The sequence below is a fragment of the Saccopteryx bilineata genome, chromosome 6 (assembly GCF_036850765.1).
Source record: "Saccopteryx bilineata isolate mSacBil1 chromosome 6, mSacBil1_pri_phased_curated, whole genome shotgun sequence".
Taxonomy (NCBI): domain Eukaryota; kingdom Metazoa; phylum Chordata; class Mammalia; order Chiroptera; family Emballonuridae; genus Saccopteryx; species Saccopteryx bilineata.
The window spans coordinates 210924168-210942587 of record NC_089495.1 but is presented as its reverse complement, the minus strand read 5'-3'; the positions used below and the strand labels follow the sequence as shown (position 1 = coordinate 210942587).

The window sequence follows — 18420 nt, the reverse complement described above, 5'->3', positions numbered from 1 at the left end:
AACTGGTCTAGAGTCCAGCCCCACCCTTATGCCTCTAAGAGCAAACCCTTGGAAGCCAGGCTTAGCCCTGAGCCTGAGCAGTGGTGCCTAGGGAGGGAGACCCCTCCCACCCAACTCCTCCAGTGCTACTCCACCAGGGTCACACCCAAGTATCACCTGACCCCAGGAAGGAGGGTTGTCCCCAGGAGTAGTGGGAGGACCAGTTCACAGCCCAAGCCTGTGTGCTGTGGCCCACCAGGACCAAAAGCCCAGGACAGCATGGTGGCAAAAAAGAAACATTTAATTTGGGGAGGGGGAGAAAGGTGCGTTGCAGATAGGGAGGCAGGGCGTGCGGCCTTCTGGGGGTGGCCAGGGCACAGGGCAGGTCTCCAGAGAAGCTGTGTCTGTCGACGTGCGAGAGGGGTGATGGCCAGTACTGGCCACACTGCAGGCCTGTCTGCACAAGGGCTCAGCAGAACTGCAAGGGAGGGGAGGACAAGCATCCAGCCACTCGGCATTGCTGACCCCGCCGGGCAGGAGGCGGGGGGGGGGGGGGGGGGGGTCTCCACTACCCAATCCAGAGCTCTCAGAAGGCTGGCTGGGCGGGACTGCCAATTAATACCATGGAGACCCCCACTCCCAGAGAAGGGGGCAGGGGCCCTAGGCTCACCACCTACCTTCCAGCGGTTCCCACACTCGTTGCAGACAACAAATGTGGTCATGGGCTCATCTGAGCTGCGGGTCTGCACCTGTGGGAGGGCCATGGTGAGGGGACCCCCAGCCCCGGGGACTCAACTGGAGCAGGGGTCCCAGGCAGCAGATCTTCCCCGGAGTCTCAACCGGAGAAGCCACCCATGCTGGCTCCAGCTCTGGGGCCCCTGTGGGTGACCTGTGCTGAGGATGCCCCAGAGATCCCAACCATCCAGAGACCCAGACCTTCTCCTCTTACCAAGGCCCTGACATTTCCTGGGGTCCACAAAAGCGCCACCTCCATGGGTCTGGATGTAGCCCTGTAGCCACTGCCAGACAGCCCAGCACAACCCCTCCCACCAGTAGCAACAGTCCTCAGGGCCCCTCCATGCTGGGTTGGGCCAGGTCCAACTTCAGTGCCCACAGCAAGTGCCCCCCTCAGGCCCCAAGACACTGCTTTCTAGGGACCAGGGGTCCTGGGCAAAGAGGGAGGTCCCACGGGTGACTGTCACTCCCTGCCTCAGGCCCCACCCCTCGCACTCACACCACGTTTCCAGGCTTGAGTGTGGACCCCCCCCCCCCCCGTCAGTTCTGAGGACGCTGGGGCCCAGAGAGGGTGGCAGCCGCACACCTGCGTGTAGGTGCAGTTCTTCTTCCTGCACTTGCCGCAGGTGAACAGGTCTGTCTGCGTGCCGCCCGTGCGGGCCATCTGGTGCTCGCGGATGGCCTCCTTGGTCATGGCCTTGCGGATCTCCTTCAGCTCGTCACTGGCCATCTCCTGGAGGAAGGGGCGCTTAGCCTCCTTGCCGCAGCTCCGCAGGGCAGCCCCGCCCCTCCCGAAGCGAGGGGATGGGGGGTCACCTCCGACGTCATCACCGCGATCTGCTGCGGCGTGATGGTGCCGCACAGCACGTTCCGCCGCAGGTCGGGGTTCTTGGCGTCCTTGAGGTTGGAGATGCGGCTCCTCACGCGGTTCTTGTACTTCATGTCCGTGTTCCCCACGTCCCGGAAGATGCGTGCAGGCATTTAAGGACCCATCGGAGGCCGAGGTCGCAGCCCTCCACCCACACTACCGAGCCAGGGAGGGCCTCCCCTTGGGGTCTGCTGGGTGGCGGTGGGGCTGGGAGAAGGAACCCAGCACCTCGGGGTCAGTCTGTCCACCCAGGCCTGGCAGTGAGCTGGGGGCTGCGGGGCAGTCCACCCTGGCCCCAGGCCTAGCTGAGTCCCAGCTGCAGGCTTGAGGTCCTGGGAACCCAGGCCCACCCTACCACCCAACAGCCTGGCAGTCACCAGGGCAGCGGCCACCAGGGGGAGCTGGTCCTGGTGGGCGTGTCTCCCTCTGCAACCCTAACCCTCAGGCCCTGCACAAAGGATATATTCCTCAATCTGGGCCGACAGGCGCTCGCAGTCTGCACTGATGGCCATGGGGTCGTCTGTAAGAGAGTGGTGGGTGGAGCCGCCCTCCTGGCTCCACCCACCACTCTCAGCCCGCCCAGCACGGGGGGGGGGGCGGGGGGGACGCACAGTGGGCTAGGGACTGGGCCATCCCCTGAGCACTCACCGTCCATCTGCAGGGCAGCAGTCAGCATCTCACGGCATTTGTTCCGCACAGCGTCACAGGTGACTGGCACCGGAGGAAACGTGGTCATCCTTGGGGTCGACAGCATCCTGGGCAGCTCCGGCCTCTTGCAGCTGGAGAGACAGACCCACTCAAGTCCTGTGCACTCAGGAGACACCAGTCCCCAAAAAGCCAACATCACAACCAATCTCCCCTAAGTCCCATCTGCTCCACCCTGAGAACAGCCTGCAACCCGCCTATCTGCGGTCCAAGCCAGCATGCCCCTAGGGTCAGCCCACCTAGCCAAAGGCAGTAAGGCCAGCTGGGTGCGGCACCCCACCTTCCGTTGGGGGCACAGTAGGGATAGCATCACCGTCAGGGAGACCCAGATAATGGGGTCACACCAACCAACACCAGCTGTCAGGTCAGGGAGAGGTGGGTGGTGCTGGGAGTCGTTCAAGACCAGGTCTGCCCACCAGTATCGGTGCCCCGCCCTGGGCTGCCTGCCATCCTGGCTACATCCACCAGCCCTGTCCTCATGTCCCTGTGTCTCATGCCCCATGATGGAGGGAAGAGACCAGCAGTGAGAAACGCCAGTTCAAGGGTGTGCAACTCAAGCTGGTCACTGAGAACCAGACCAAGGACAGGCCTGGAGCAAGGGCAGGAACAGGGGCTCCCACGGCCCCCAGGGCTGCAGCAGCTCTCTGCAGCCCAGACAGCCCTGCTCCTCAGACGGTGAAGGCCCGAAGACCGTGTCCAGAGAGCTCTGGAAGGGAGGTCTACCCAAGAGGACAACCAGGACCGTGTTCATGTGGCCTCAGCCTGCACAGGGTGCAGAAACCAGCACCTTCATGCTGAGCAGCCAGGTCCCAGGTGGCGGATGTGTGCACCTGCCTTCCAGGTGTGCTACCTGGGATCCTTGGCCTCGGAGCCCTCCTTTGAGGATGTGGGCAGAGGCGCGCTCCTCCTCCGCTCCCTGGCTTTGGCGTCTGAAGCATCTGCAGGTGTCCAGAAAGGGAAACAGCACCAGGCCAGAGAGGGGAGCAGATCACCACCAAGGCACAGCCTCAACCAGCTCCCCACCCCTAACTGGCCCCCCAGCCAGGTCCCAGTGCTGAGCCTTCCTGCCTCAACCGGCGGAGGCCCTCTCCTGCCCAGCAGACTCAGGAGGACAAGCCCCCACACCCCCTTCCTACAGATGCCGCCTACTCAAGCAGGCTACCTGTGGGCCTTTATGGGGTCCTCCCTGCTGGCCATCCTGCCAAAGGGTACTGCCTTCCACCCAGAGTGACCCCTGAACACACACACACACACACACACACACTACCCCTCAGAGTGACCCCTGCACACACACACACACACACACACTACCCCTCAGAGTGACCGCTGAACACACACACACACACACTACCCCTCAGAGTGACCCCTGCACACACACACACACACACACTACCCTCAGAGTGACCGCTGCACACACACACACACACTACCCCTCAGAGTGACCCCTGAACACACACACACACACACACTGCCCCTCAGTGACGGTTTCTACATGTGAAGCATTTGAACTTGAACAAAGGCCAGTCATTGCAGGCAGGCAGGACATGACCATTCCCCAACTGGACCACAGATATTACAATGAGCCGCCGTCCACTGAGCATGCCCCCCACAAGGCTCCTGTGACCCCAGCCTGCACTGGGGACCTTCCCACCAGATGAGAAGCATCCAACCCACCACAATAGACACCCTTTGTCCAACACATGGCCCTGTGGGCAGGCAGGACTTGAGGGAGCCCCCAGGTATAAGCTTCTGCAACCCCCAACCGCCCTGCCGTCCCCTGAAAAAGGCTTCCCCTTTCCCTCCAAGTGGGAATGCCCCCCTCTCCCTCCTCCTCCCTGCCCCTTCTCCCTGATCCCTTTCTCCTGTGTGGTTTCCTGGGCCCTGCACCCACCCACGCTCAACTCTTCCCTCTCCCAGCTCTACAGAACCCCTGCCCCTCTCAGCCCTGAGCCCAGCTTCCAGGACTAGTCTGTCATCCCCCCATTCCCAGGTGGCCATGACTCAGGGACAGCACGGCCAGCACCAGCGAGGTGCCCTTTGCCCCAGAGCTCAGCCTGTGCTGCCTGACGCGCACCCAGCAGCTTCTTCCAGGACTTGATGAGCGACTTGGCCAGCGCAATGACCTCCTCGTCGGAGCTCTGCTTCCGTAGGGCGTTGACAGACATGCCAACCCGGGTGGACTGCAAGGCAAGTGTCTGGGCTGGGGCCACCAGTCAGACCCTCCTCAGACCCTTGGACGCTCCCATGGGGCAAGGGCTAGGGGTCAGCAAGAGAAGGGAGGACCTCTTCCTGAGGGCGACTGCCCCATTTGGGACCTGGGGGCTTCTGTGCCCAGGTCCAGGTGGAACACCCCTGCATGCCCCTCCCCATCTCAAAACCACAGAAAAAGGCAAACAGTCTCCTCAGGGAAGTTAGTTGTGCTAACCAAGGGCAGGGCACGGGCCCAGGAGCTGTCCCGGGCAGGGAACGCACGGGGCCCTACCTGGAGCAGGTGCAGAGTGACCGGCATGGCCTTCAGCTCCCGCAGCAGGTCCATGGCTCCCTCCTAGGAGAAGGGGGGACCTCCATGAACAACCTTGAGATCTCATGGACAAGCCCACCTCCAACCCTCGAGCATGGGGACTACAAGGCAGTGACAGTTTGGAGATCCACCTGGAGTCAGATGCCCAGGGAGAACACTCAACCTCAGCACTGTGGGTCACGTGATTTCTCACGGGCACTGGCCACTGACCAAACCAGGATGGATGACGGGAAACACCCTGGAGGGCCGCAGCCAGGTGAAGGGTTAGCCTCAGGGGTGCACACTCCCCTGTGTGGTACCATGTCCATTGCCCAGGGAGATTGGGCAGCCTCCTCCCAAAGTGGCCCACCCACCATCTGAGAGGGGCTGACCCAGGACCAGGGGGTGTCCCTTGCTGAAGCCAAACCCTCGGGGTGCCTTCACCAAACTCACACCCAGCATTAGCAAATCCCACAGCCCACCCCCACACTCCCTAGCAGTATCTCCAGGACTCACTTATTACCCCGTGCCTGGACTACTGCACAGACTCCTGGTCCCCTTTCTCTGCCTCACTCCCCCGCCACCTCACATCTGTTTCCTCAAAGCCCGCACACAGTGAGGCACAGTTCCTCAGTGTCCCCGAAGTGTGCCAAGCTGCTGGCCCAGAACCTTCACACCTGCTGCTCCGCAGCCAGGGGCATGTCCCTCCCAGGATGTCCACAGATTTGTGGCCTCCCTCCCTCCCTCTCTCCAGAGTCTCGTTCGAAGGACACCTTCTCAGCAACCACACCTCATGCAGCACCCCCTTCTCCTTGCTTTTCTTCCCTCTACAGATGCCGCACTTTTTAATGCACTAATGTTTTCATCTGTGTGTCTCTCCCACGACACAAAGAGGCAGAAATGACCCCACTCAGCCACCCCAAGCTGTAAGATCCTCAGATGTCCTGCAACCCAGGTTGTGGGAGGGCTTGTCCTGCCCTCCTCCACCAATCTGCGTGGCATCTTTGCTCGGGCTACAGTCCTAGGGTGGCCTCCTCAGAGGGGACAGATGGTCACCAGAGCCAAGGGCACAATGCCATTCACTGATGAGCCTCCTGGAGACAGAATCTCAGGCTTCGCAGTGCCAGCTTTCTGGAGCTCCAGATCAGAGAGTAAACAGAATTCCTGGCTTCCCGGCATGGCCCCCAACTTCCCTAAGGGGCCTCACAGGCAGCAGAATCACCCGCAGCCTCTGCTAGCTCTCCCTCCCCACTACACATCGCCCCTACCACAGCCACCTCCCCCATTCAAAAGTTTGCCAGCAACAGCTGCTCTCCTCCTCACTCTCCCCGGGGGCTCCAGCAGGGCTTCCACCTGCATACCCCTCCCCCCCATTCTGCCTGGCCCCACCTGTCCCTCCATTGGATTCCAGGACCCATCTCTATTCCCATCTGGGGGATGTTTATTATTTATCTCCTTCACAGGGGAGGGAAAAGAAGCTTCTTTCTCTGATCGTCTCTGGAAGAGGCTCCAGGCTGTTCCCACACCCCTGCTCAGTGCTGCTCACTGCCTCCCAGGAGACTGAACACAATGGGGGGGGGGGGTGCTCCTTGCTGGTGAACAAATAAGTGGTAGCCAGCACCTCTGCCAAACCTGGGTCAAAAGGGACCCAGACTCAACCCTGCCCAACCAAACCAACCAACCCAAACCACGGGGATAGGCACATAGCTCTCGGGGGGGACTGCAGGGATGGCAAGCCTGGGGCCCCCACTCTGCCTGACCCCGACACCTCAGTTCCGAGAGGAGGGAGTGGGTGGGTGTTTACGAGACTCTCGGGAAGCCGGCCTGGGCCCCTCTCCTCCCACCGAGGATGCTTCTGCGTGAGGGCGCGCAGGCTGCCAAGGCCCGCAAGCTTAAAGGCCGAGGGGGGCAACCGGAACCCCATCTCCAGGCCCCTCTCCGAGACCGTGGCGCAGTCTCCCGCAGAGGCTCAGAGCCGCGGGAGGACAACAGGCCCAGGCACCCGCAGCCCAAGCGGCCGGACCTCCCGGGGCCCTTTCCCGAGGGGTCTCTATTGTTCGCCCACTCCCCAGGTGCTGCTGGCCGAGTCCTGGCTAAAGAAGGGAAAGCGTTTATTAGGGACACCTCGTTCTTGCGGGGCAGAGAAGGAAAGGCCCGTGGCCGGCGCAGGGGCGGGGACGGTGAGGGCCGCAGGCCCAGGCCCTGCAGGGATTCCAGGGGGAAGCGGCCGGGCACACACTCCAACCTCGTGCAGGCCGAGCATGGGGCCGGGGCCGGGGCGCTGCGAGGATGTCCGGGCCGGGGCGTCGCGGGCCCGGAGGGCGGGGGGCGGGCGCCCGCGCCGGCCGGCTGGGCCCCCGGGTCCGGTGTTAGGGACAGGGGAGGGGCGGGGCCAGGCCTGCGGTCGGGGGTCTGAGTCCAGAGCGGTGGCTGCGGGGTGATGGGCTGGCCCGGGACAGGGGTCTCGGCCACCGGCGGGGTTTCGTCCTGCCCCTCGGTGGTCTCCCCAGCCCTGACGGGGTTCAGCGGGCTCGGCGGGGCGGGGGTCCCGGGGACCTGGCGGCCCGCGCCCCTCACCGCGCTCTTCTTGGTCACCATCTTGTCCAGCCTCCGGGCGATGCGCGCAATCTCCTCCTCCTTGCCCATCATTGCCTCAGGGGCAGCGCCCCCAGCGCCCGCCGCGCCAGCCTCAGCCTCCCGGCTCGGACGCCTGCCCGGCGGTCGCCGCCTCCCGCACCCACCGCAGCCGACGCAGCCCTACCGCGGGAGGGAGACCCCTCGTTCAAACCCTCGGCCCCCGCGCCCCCCGCGCTGCACCCTGGTACAAGTAGTTCCCTTGTCCGCCCTCCTCGCGCAAACTCTACCTATTCTGGACCACAACTCCCAGGAGGCACGCGGTTGCGCACAGTTTCTTGGGAATTGTAGTCCTGACGCGAGCCGTCCCCAGAGGTCTACAGAGCCGACGGACTATCAGTCCCACAAGCCCCCGCGCGGCCCGGTTAGCCGGCGGAGGGCGCTGCGGAGTCGCGTGGGACTAGCGTCCCTGCTGCGGCATGGACCCCGAGGCGTCCCTCCCGATCCTCCGCCCTGGAGCGGCCGTGAGGCTCACTACGCGAGGCCGGCAAAGGGGCCTTAGAGTCTATGCCGTCTCTTCACCCCTGTGAGCCCTCCCCGTCCTCCACGCCCTCCCTACCCCCCCCCCCCCCCCCCACACACACACGTTGTCTCTGGGCAGCAGGACCGCGACTCCCTTGCCCTAGAGCTCTGCCCCGGATTCTGGCCTGTTCCAGCAGACTGGAGGTGGGAGGGAGCAGCAGCCAGATGCGGAGTCTGGAAGAACCCCAGGGCTGGGGTTAGCGAGCGGCCCAGGGACTTGGCCTCCGCAGTCAGCTACCGGGAGCGAATCCCGGACTGTCACCTCAAATAAGTCATTGACCACTTGTGCCTCAGTCTCCCCGTCTGTGAAATGAGATGTTGATAGTGTCTACCTCAGAGGGTTGCTGTCAGGATGATGTGAGCTGATTCACATCGTGCACTGAGAACGGGGCACGGGGCAGGGCATGAGCAATTAGGTTGTCATCACACTTGCTGCTGGAGGTCCCTGGGATGGGCCGGACCACAGAGTTGAAGAGATGGCCTGGCCCAGCAAGGGTTGAGAAAGAGGAGAGCGGTAGGGTCAGCATCTCCACTAGATGTCCACCGCCTCCTCAGTGATGAGATGCAGGGTGGTTTGCTGGAGGAGACCACAATTCTGGGGTAGGGTAGGAGCCATGGGACTGAGGTCTAGAATGTTGTGGGATCCACAGCCCCTGGAATTCAAGCCAAGTAACTGTGAGGCCAGGTGGCCGATGGGATGTCCAGGTGACCTGAGCTGGCCATGCCTTTCAGTGGCATTACTTAGATATAAATGACTGAGCTTCCCAGAAACCAAAGTGAAACATGGGTTATGACATTCCTTAGTAATTTTAAGGAAACAGCATGAAATTCCTTACAGGAAGCAAAGGTTTTCCAGGACAGAGGGCCTATAACAGATGAACACAGCACCCCCAGTTTACAAACCAGCTCTGATTCTGCCCCTCACTGTGAGCCTGTGCATAGCTCTGAGCCCAGCCCAACCAAGCAAGTCCTCAAGGCTAAAATCTCCTGGCCAGAAAGTGTGTGCAGCCTCTGAGGGTCCAGCCACACCAGGGACACCAGGGATGCTGGGGCCACACACCCTTCAACCCCTCTCAACAGATGACAGCTGTCCAGGACAAGGAGCTGGTCAGGATCCTGTAAAACTAGCAGGAACCCCACAAAATTCATCCCCAGAGATCAGGCTGCAAGGACTTCAAAACTGGCTCCTCGTGGTCCCCAGGGATGTGTCCATGAGGCTGCCCAGCCAGGCAGGGTTAAGTGTGTGCAGCCTCTGAGGGTCCAGCCACACCAGGGACACTAGGAATGCTGGGGCCACACACCCTTCAACCCCTCTCAACAGATGACAACTGTCCAGGACAAGGAGCTGGTCAGGATCCTGTAAAACTAGCAGGAACCCCACAAAATTCAATCCCAGAGACCAAGCTGCAAGGACTTCAAAACTGGCTCCTCGTGGTCCCCAGGGATGTGTCCATGAGGCTGCCCAGCCAGGCAGGGTTAAGTGGGTTCAAGGATTGCTGGGAGGGAACACACCCTTGTGCTGGCACCACTTCAAGCACCACAACTGGGGATCCAACAAAGGTCGGAGCACAGGGGAGGGAGGGAAACCCACATGGTCAGGGTGGAGTGGTCCTCAGTCTTTACCCTCTGCAGCAAGAAGATGTGTGTCCAAGAGACCCCCAAATGGCTTCAGGTAAGAGTAGAGTCAAAAAAAAAAGAGAGGATCAGAAAAAAAATAAGTAAATAAATAAAAGAGGATCAGGCCTGACCAGGCGGTGGCGCAGTGGATAGAGCGTCGGACTGGGATGCGAAGGACCCAGGTTCAAGACCCCGAGGTTGCCAGCTTGAGCGCGGCTCATCTGGTTTGAGCAAAGTTCACCAGCTTGAACCCAAGGTCACTGGCTCGAGCAAGGGGTCACTCGGTCTGCTGTAGCCCCCCCTCCCCCGTCAAGGCACATATGTGAAAGCAATCAATGAACAACTAAGGAGCCAGAACAAAGAATTGATGTTTCTCATCTCTCTCCCTTCCTGACTGTCCCTATCTGTCCCTCTCTTTCACTCTCTCTGTCTCTGCCACAAAGAAATAAAAAGAAAAAAGAGAGGATCAGGACAGGCTTCTCCCAAGCCTCACCTGGGCTGTCAAGAAGGATTTGTGCCAGCCTGACCAGGGGATAGAGCGTCGGACTGGGATGCGGAAGTACCCAGGTTCGAGACCCCAGAGGTCGCGCGCGGGCTCATCTGGCTTGAGCAAAGAGCTCGCCAGCTTGGACCCAAGGTCGCTGGCTCCAGCTGGGGGTTACTCGGTCTGCTGAAGGCCCGTGGTCAAGGCACATATGAGAAAGCAATCAATGAACTAAGAAGTCGCAAGGCGCAACGAGAAACTGATGATTGATGCTTCTCATCTCTCTCTGTTCCTGTCTGTCTGTCCCTGTCTATCTCTGCCTCTAAAAAAAAAAAAAAAAAAAAAGAAAACCTTTTAAAAAAAAAAAAAAAAAGAAGGATTTGTGCCAGATGCCCAACTTTGGCCCAGGCCTTAATGAGGCAGAGTCTGGGCCCCGTCAGCACAGTGTCCTGGAGCAGGCTATGGCCGAGAAGCCACCCTCAAAGCCCATCCCCATCTGATCTTCTATGGGACAGATCATCACACGGGCCTGCAGATACCCTGGAGAACCAGCCCGAGGACTCTCCCTGACCCTGCCTGGGTTACGGAGGGAGTAGTGAACCGCATCTCACAGCAGGGTGTGCCTTGACCACGCATAAATGAGAAAATTCAGCTGGCTGGCCTGCCGGGAACTGCAGTGATGACAAAGCACTTAGGTTTCTATGCCACACGTTTTAGAAAGGACTTTGACAACTGTTTCAGTGTAACTGGTTTCCTTTGAACCCTGTGAAGTTCAGTTTGTACACTAAAGGACGCCGAGGAGAGGAGCTGTGCCCCTGCCCCGCCGGAGAGAAATCCCAATCTGCCTACCCACCTTGGCTCTCCTCCTTCTCCAGGTGGTCTCTACCTCCGGGGGGCCCAGGGGTTTTGGGGGAGGCACAGAGACAGCTCGTAGAAGTCTGACGTCTCAGTGCATCTCAACTGAGGCCCAGTGATGCTCCAAACCAAGGAGACCGAGACACGATGGCTCCTTGAGGACAGTGGCCAGGAGGTGGGGGACCCCTGCAGAAGGAGTACCCAGCCTTTGGGGCTGAAGTAGGGCGTCTATGGAGCCTGGTCCAGGGCAGGGCAAGTGATGGGGAGGAGGAAGTAGGCAGGACGGTAGGAGGCAGATAGCTTCCCAGCTGGGGACTTGGAGGCCACAGCCCTTCCTCTGTGATGGGAGCTCTATACCGTGACTCAGGGCAGTCCTACATGGAAGCCACCACCACAGGGGGCAGGGTGTGGTCCCATGCAAGGTGCGTGGGAGCCCAGAATCTATCTAGGTGGGGTGACCCTGCTCTGAGGCCTGTGTGACACAGCATTGTGAGCACTGGCCTCTAGGTGGCGGAAGTGAGCTAAAAACCGGCTTGCTGGTCAGGCATCCACCCTCCCCTTAGGGAGGTCCAGTCGGTTTGGTCACCACCCTGAAGCAGCCAGAGTTGTGACTGGTTAGTCCTGGAGAGAGGCCCTCACCCTTGGAGGCTGTAGGTGAGTCTCAACCTTCAGCTCGAGCTGAAATAGCACTGGCCAACCCCAAAACACCCTACTTCCTACCTAAGAAGTCTCTGTCCTTGGGCCCCTTATGAGTTTATGACCCCCAGAACCTTGTTCGCCCTTGACACCTTGTGAACCTTACCTGACCTTGGGAACACCTTCCTCCAAGGAGCCTCCCCAGCAAGCTGCCCTCAGAGAGCTGCTCCTAAGGGTGATATGAGAGCATGGGACTCTGCTTCCAGGCCACAGCCTCAGCAGGGTGCCCACCAGACCTGGGTCCTTCCAGACCCCCCCCCGCCTTATTCCAGGCTGGGAGCCATGAAAATGGGGAACAGGGGGTTCCTATTAGAGGTCAGAGGTGAAGAGGAGTCAGGGTAGTGACCAGCACCTTTACCTCCCAGCTCCTCTACCCCCCCCCCCTTATTCCAGAAAGCCCTTCTATACACTGCCAGCCCACCGCCACGGGGCCTCCCTCAGTTCCCAGTGTCTCAAGGAGCACCTGCCCCACCCCCACCCCCTCAGCTCATCCTGCAGGGCACTAGCTCTTCCTGGTCTTGCACACTCCACCCCTTTACAAAGAGAGACACACGGGTGTGCCTTCAGGAGCCCCACCCTGTCCGGGGGGCTCTGAGGGGACAGACACGGCCCTAACAGGGGTCTGGGGACATCCCCAGGGTTCACCCCACACAGGCCCGGACACACCTTTGGCCCAGAAGCCAGCCCCTCCCCTGTCCTCAGTCCACGGAAACATCGGAAGCGTAGGCCATTTATTTTTCTATTTGTGTCCCCCACCCCCCCGCCCGGTCCCATGCGGGCCATGACCCCAGCGGGTTGCATCCGTGCCTCCCTCCTGGCTGGGGCAGGGGCCTTGGTGGGAAGGCCTGTGCTTCTAAACTCACACGGCCCTCCTGCTTCCCACGGCCGCAGCCAGGGGGGTCTCGCAGCCTCAGAAGCACCCCAGCCCCTACCATCCTGTAGGCAGCTCTCTCCTGGTTGGGCACCCAGCCATTTCTTCACCTAATTCGTCAGATACCCCCTGGCCCACCATGGGGGGCCACAGGTCCTCAGCACAGGGACTCTGTGGGACCAAGACCCCGCCTACTGCATCTAGGCCTCCCTTGGAGCTTGGCCTCTGAGGTCAGGCAGGGCAGTGACCAGGGACTCAGATCCAGCAAGAGCCCCCTGTGCCGAGCACCAGTGCATATCTCGCTCCTGCTACGGTAGCCCTCTTTCTGGGCCTCAATCTCTCAGTCTGCAGAATGGGAAGAGCCGTCTGCCCCATGCCGGGTCTCTCGGAAAGTCCCCGGCCGGCCCATCGAGTTGGCCCAGATCCATCCAGCTCCCTGCCTCCCCCCCCCCCCCAGAGGCAGCACTTGGGGGGGAGGCAGCCGGCATCCCCCAGAGGCCAGTGGCCTGCTCTAGGCTGCTCGAACAATGTGCTTCCCCCACACAATTCCCAGAAACACCGCCCTCCCTGCCCTGCCAGGCCGCCAGCCTGGCGGCCACTCCACCTCCCCTCCCCAGGGGCCCCAGACAGCAGCAGGTCAGGGGCTACGAGTGAAAGCAGAAGGTCAGCGAACCCCGGGGTCCAGGCACACGGGTCCTGCCCTCCTGGAGAGGGACAGAGGAAACCCGTGAGGGAGGCAGCCTGGAGGCTGAGGAGCCAGGCCTTGCTACTGCTGGGCACTGCTCTAGGCACAGACCCTCGGCCCTTCTCAACTAGCCCTGCCCCGACCCATCTCCACACAGCGCTGTGCAGAGGTCACGGAAGTGTCAGAGGACACCCCTCCTCCACTCAAAACCCTTCCAAGGCACTAAATCTCCTTCAGAGAAGAAAACCCAGGCTCTCCCAGGCCCCACGCAGTCTCACCCCGTTCTTCCCACATGTCCATACACTTCCCTGCCCCAGGGCATTTGCATATGCTGGTGCCTCTGTGTAAAATACTCTCTACAGCCTGACCTGTGGTGGCACAGTGGCTAAAGCATCGACCTGGAATGCTAAGGTCACTGGTTCAAAACCCTGGGCTTGCCCGGTCAAGGCACACATGGGAGTTGATGCTTCCTGCCCCCCCCCCCGCCCCGTCTGTCTGTCTGTCTCTCTCTCTCTCTCTCCTTTCTAAAATGAATAAATAAAATCTTTTAAAAAAATAAATATAAAATAAAATACTCTCTCCAGATATCCCCTCATGTCTTTCACATGTTTCCTTCAAAGTGCAGCTCAAGAGTCACCTCACGAAAGTCGATGGCCCCCCGACATAGCCCCTCTCCCCTGTACGTAGCACCATTCCTCGGAGCAGGATCACAATCTGATGCTCCGTGTTCTGATGTGCTTGTAGGTTCGCTGATTGTCTATCCCTCAGGACTGGAGTTCCCCACTGGCAGGGACTTTGGTTTGTTTGGTCCTCACCTCCTAGAACAGGACCTGGTACACAACAGGTGCTTGATAAAAACAAATGAATGGACAGATGAATGATTCCTGTCCTGAGCGAGAAGGGATGGATGGTCCCAAGAACACATACCTCCCCACCCACCCATCAAAGCCTGTGGCCTGGTGGGCCGGTGACCACCTAGGGGCTCTGTTCCTTCTTTCCATGATTCCCAGGGCAGTTGAGGACTGTTACCAGAGCCTGGCAAGAAAGTGTGGGACCAGGCCAGCCCAGGGCAGGGCAGTCAGGGGGCACTGCACTCTTGGGGTCCAGGATACCCAAGTGTGCCAACACACAGCTCCCATGCAGAGCACACGGAGAGCCCCACCTCTGTCCCACCAAGAACCACTAAGGGGGAACAGGGCACAAGTTCTACAAAGCAGAGCCCCGCAGACCAGGAACACTGAGATCAGAATGAAGGCAACCATACCAGCAGTCGCCCGGTGGTGCCCAGACTGGATGGCATGGGGGTGGAGCCAGGGGCAAGAATGCCGGACGGCTGGACAGACAGAGTGTCTGGCGCCTGCTCAGCCAGGCTGGCCCTCGGCTCCCTCCTGGCAGCTGCAGCCTTCCTTCCTGAGCTGGTGTTTCCTGGCTCCTCCCTGCTGTTGCCATGGAAACCTAGAGCAGACCGTCCCCCCAGCCTGGTTCCCATGGAGCCCCTGCTGAGCAGGGAGGGGGGCCACACAGCATGCAGTAACACCCCAGGACACACACAGCCACATAAGGTCCCCCAGGGCTTACACAGCTCAACACCCCAACTCTCTCTCATCCTGTGAAACACCCCGACACTGGGACTCCCATCACATGTACCCTAACCCTAACCTCCACCTTACAGCCTGCTTTCACTCACAGGTCTCCCCCCACCCCCTGTGCCCTAACCTGAACACTCCCGCCGGCCCTGCAGCCCTCTGGCCAGATCCCACATCCGCACAACAGCACCCCCCCACGGTCGTTCTCACTAGCACTAAGCACCGAGGTGCACACAGGAGCACAGGGACAACACGCCCCTCTCTTGCTCGAAAGGCTCCAGCCCTCAGTCCCCTGCCCACGAGTGGTCTCACACTCGGTCCCACAACTGCAGCTCTGCTCAGCTGCAGGCCCACGTGACTGGGAGTCGCACACTGAACCCAAACCCAACCCCTGCCCATCCCACTGCCCTTTGCCAGGAGAGGCCCACAGCACCTGGAAGCTTAGCGAGCCAGGAATGGGCAGCAGGGACTGGGCGGGGCAAGCCCGTGTCCCCAGGCGGGCACCCGAGTCCACCTGAACCACACCCGCCACTGGGTGAGACACGCATGTACACACGTTGTGCCCACTCGATTCTAGGCTGCCCAGTGGCCTGGACAGGGGCTCTGTCCCCAAGGCCCAGGTTGAGGCTGACCCACACCTCACACTCCCCACCCCAGCCCCCAGGAGGAGCCTCAGGGACAAGCGTGAGGATCTGAGTCAGACCTGCAACCCTGGCCTCCAGGGAACGAGGCAGGATCCGACCTGGGAGGCTGGACTCCAAAACTCTCCCAGGAGACCAGAGAGACCCTCCACCGGGACCTTCGTTCAGTGGGGACCCCACCTCCACCCTCCAGGAACAGGAGGTCCAGCCCTGCAGGACTCTGTAATTGGTCCCAGGCTCTCTGCTCCTGCCAGGGCTGGGCGGGTGGAGCCTGTGAGGTCTGTGCCCTGGGCAACGCCTGGGAGGTCTGCCACCCCCAGAGCCCATCCAAGCCCCCACCCAGAGCCACTGAAGGGGATCACCCAGAATCCTTTGCAGGCTTCACCCTGAGGCTGGGGGGGTCTAGTCCAGGCCCAGGGAGGGAGTGGGCAGAGGGCAGAGAAAGCAGTGAACACGTGACACCCAGGCCAGCCGCACATTTGCAGAGAAAACGTGCCTTCCAGTCTACCTTTCGTCTGGGGAGTTGGGGGCTCCAGACAAGGCAGCCCAAGGGTGGGCAGCCACCCACCTGAGCCAGCCTGAGATGGGTTCTGGAGGCACAGAAACACCCCCAACTCATGAGTCAACGACACTGGATGAAGCTGGGACCACAGCATGGTGGCCAGAGAAGTCTTGGGGACTCCTCCCTTGGTGGGTGTTGAGGGTCAGGACTGCACTGAGCAGGACCCCTATTCTAAATCCTGGGCAGTCTCCAACGCCAAAGCCCACCTCACCTCCAAACCCAGGCAGACAGACATACACAGACCACACACAGACACAGACACAATCTAAAGCCACACCCCCAGCACAGCTGGCCACACCCACACCCTCCTTGCAAAGCCCCTGGGAGTCCCCACCCCCACTGTTCTCCCATCTGGATAGTGGGCCTGAGCAGGTCTGAGCAGCCGGCTGACCACACCCCTGCCAGGCAGCACACAGGGAAAGGTAGGCTGACCCCTAAAGAGATAGGAGGGCAGCGGGGGGGGGGGGGGGGGGGGCAGGGAGGGCGGGGGGGCTCTCCCCTTGCCCTGCTCAGCCCCGGCCCACAGGACGTGACAGCCGGACACCTGAATTGAACAGTTGGACCAAGAGGGAGGGTCATTGGCTGGCGCCAGGCGAGGCTGCAATGGGGAGGGGCACGGGGCGGGGGTGAGGTAATACCGGACACGGCGCACACTGCCTGTGGAGCAGCTTGGACAAACCCTGACTGCTGGGAGGTGCAGAGGGCCAGGAAAGGGGCAGGGCCCCTTCAGAAGCTAAGAGTCCACACCAGTCCCAGGGGCTGGGGGTCACTGCAGTGGAGGACCTTGGAGGCCTCCTGCTTCCTGGACCCAGTGACCATCATCCCAGATCTGTTGCTGCCCAGGCTGAGCCAGGCTCTGGTCATCCAGACCACACCCAGAAGGCTGAGAGGGGAGGTAGCTTCCCTCAGGGGCTGGACCCTTGTGCCCATCCTTCAACCTGGAGTCTTTCCGGACATCTCCCCCCACCTCCCCGCAGAGGCTGCTGGGTTCACCCCTGCACTGGTCAAAGGGGAGCTGGCCCTGTTGGGAGAGGCCTCTGTACTCATCCACCACAGTGCCCTCCGTTCTTGCCTGCCTTCCAGGAAAGTCCAGTCTTCTCTGGACCCAGAGAACTCACCTCCTTGTGCCTTGAGTGTCCGCATATGTCAGCACTGGCTCAGGGTCCATGAACTAGACATTGGGGTCTGAGAGAGCTAGAAACCAGCCTGGGACACCCACCCCTTGACTCCTCCAGTCAATGGACAACCCCTACTCCTCCTACAGGACAACCCCTGATGTGAGGCAGGCTGCACACCTGACCCCTGTGGGCTTGCTGGGCTTTCCTGGGGCAGGAGGGCCCCTGGGTTGGGGGCAGCTCAGGAGCAGCCACTGGGGCAAATTATAGCATCCACGTGGGATCCACCCTATTCACAGTGCTGACTGTATATGGCCTGAGAGACTACCAGGGACAGGGCACGAAGGACCTCTGGCCACATAGGCCCAGGGTCACAGGCACCTGTGCTCACACTATGAAGCTGCCAACAGGTGTGTGATGGGGAAGTTGCTCCTGGCTTGGTAAGGGAGGCGACAGAGTTCCTGGCTACAGGTGAGCATACAGGTGAAATCCCAGGGCTGCCAAGAGCACTTGCTCCACCCTTGCTCCACCCTCAGCTCCTGGAGCCCAGAACCCCTCTTGCTGGGGTGAGGTGGGGACTGGGAGGAGGATGGAGGTTCCTCTGGAAACCCTCCCAGGTCTATGGCCCGGGGAAGGGGCTCCCCCTTCTCTCCCCACCTGCACCAACCCTGGATCCAGCTTCACCCTCTCTTGCTGCCCCGGGTGGCCTCCTACCCTTCTCCACCCCAACAGGCCCTGGGGAGGGGGAATGAGGCCTGGGGCTCTGCAAGTTCTGTGGAGGCTCCTCCTCCACCCTCTGACCCTCCTTTGCCTAGGTTTGTCCTGCTCTGAGTGGTTTGGGAGTGGGGGAGGGACATCAGGACCATCTCCTCCTTTAATCTCAGGGATAGGCTTAGGTAGGCTCCAAGCCCCCAGTCCTGAAAGTTCAGGTGTGTGGAGGGCTGGGCAGGGGGAGGGTATTATGTCCCTGAGGGTTCCCCAGAACACACTCGCCCCAGACACAGGGTACTTTTCCAGAGTGCCCCTTACTTCTAAGCTAACCTCACAGGATTTAGGGCTATTGGGAAGGCGTCTTCCCCAGAATAGGATGTTAAAAGATGGCCCCCTCTTGCCACTGTGATTTCAGGGGGGAGGCAGCCACCCTTCCCCCATTTACCACCCGCGGGTCTGACTACGTGGGTGGGGGCTGCAGCTCATCTCTGAACAGCTGACAGCCCCATGAGGACGACCCCTTCCAAGCTCCAGCCCACATCAGTGGCCCTTTCGCATTCGGGGGGTCTCTCCTTCAGAGAGGGTGCGGGGGGGAGCTGCGCGGAGGAGGCCGCGGCGGAATGCGCCGGGAGAAGAAGAAAGGGAGCCCCCGGG

The 18420-nt window shown here is 60.9% G+C and overlaps 1 protein-coding gene across 1 annotated transcript; it reads right to left on the bottom strand.

The window, feature by feature from the left end:
• Positions 1-262: 262 nt before the first annotated feature.
• TCEA2 (transcription elongation factor A2) lies at positions 263-7592 on the bottom strand. The gene is made up of 10 exons (XM_066234731.1): positions 7365-7592; positions 4770-4832; positions 4362-4467; positions 3138-3225; positions 2231-2361; positions 2046-2102; positions 1531-1685; positions 1301-1447; positions 657-728; positions 263-457 (listed from the first exon to the last, which is right to left on the bottom strand). The coding sequence occupies exons 1-10, from the start codon at positions 7434-7436 to the stop codon at positions 449-451; spliced, it is 900 nt and encodes a 299-aa protein (XP_066090828.1). The 5' UTR covers positions 7437-7592; the 3' UTR covers positions 263-448.
• Positions 7593-18420: the final 10828 nt, after the last annotated feature.

Bases quoted from the DNA above. Each gene is read 5' to 3' on its own strand.
- TCEA2 (XM_066234731.1), bottom strand. From the start codon at position 7,436: ATGATGGGCAAGGAGGAGGAGATTGCGCGCATCGCCCGGAGGCTGGAC. The intron at 3,226-4,361 runs GTGCGCGTCAGG...GGACACCTGCAG, and splicing joins GTCCTGGAAGAAGCTGCTGG to ATGCTTCAGACGCCAAAGCC. The intron at 729-1,300 runs GTGTGCGGCTGC...GCCCTCCCACAG, and splicing joins AGAACTGCACCTACACGCAG to GTGCAGACCCGCAGCTCAGA.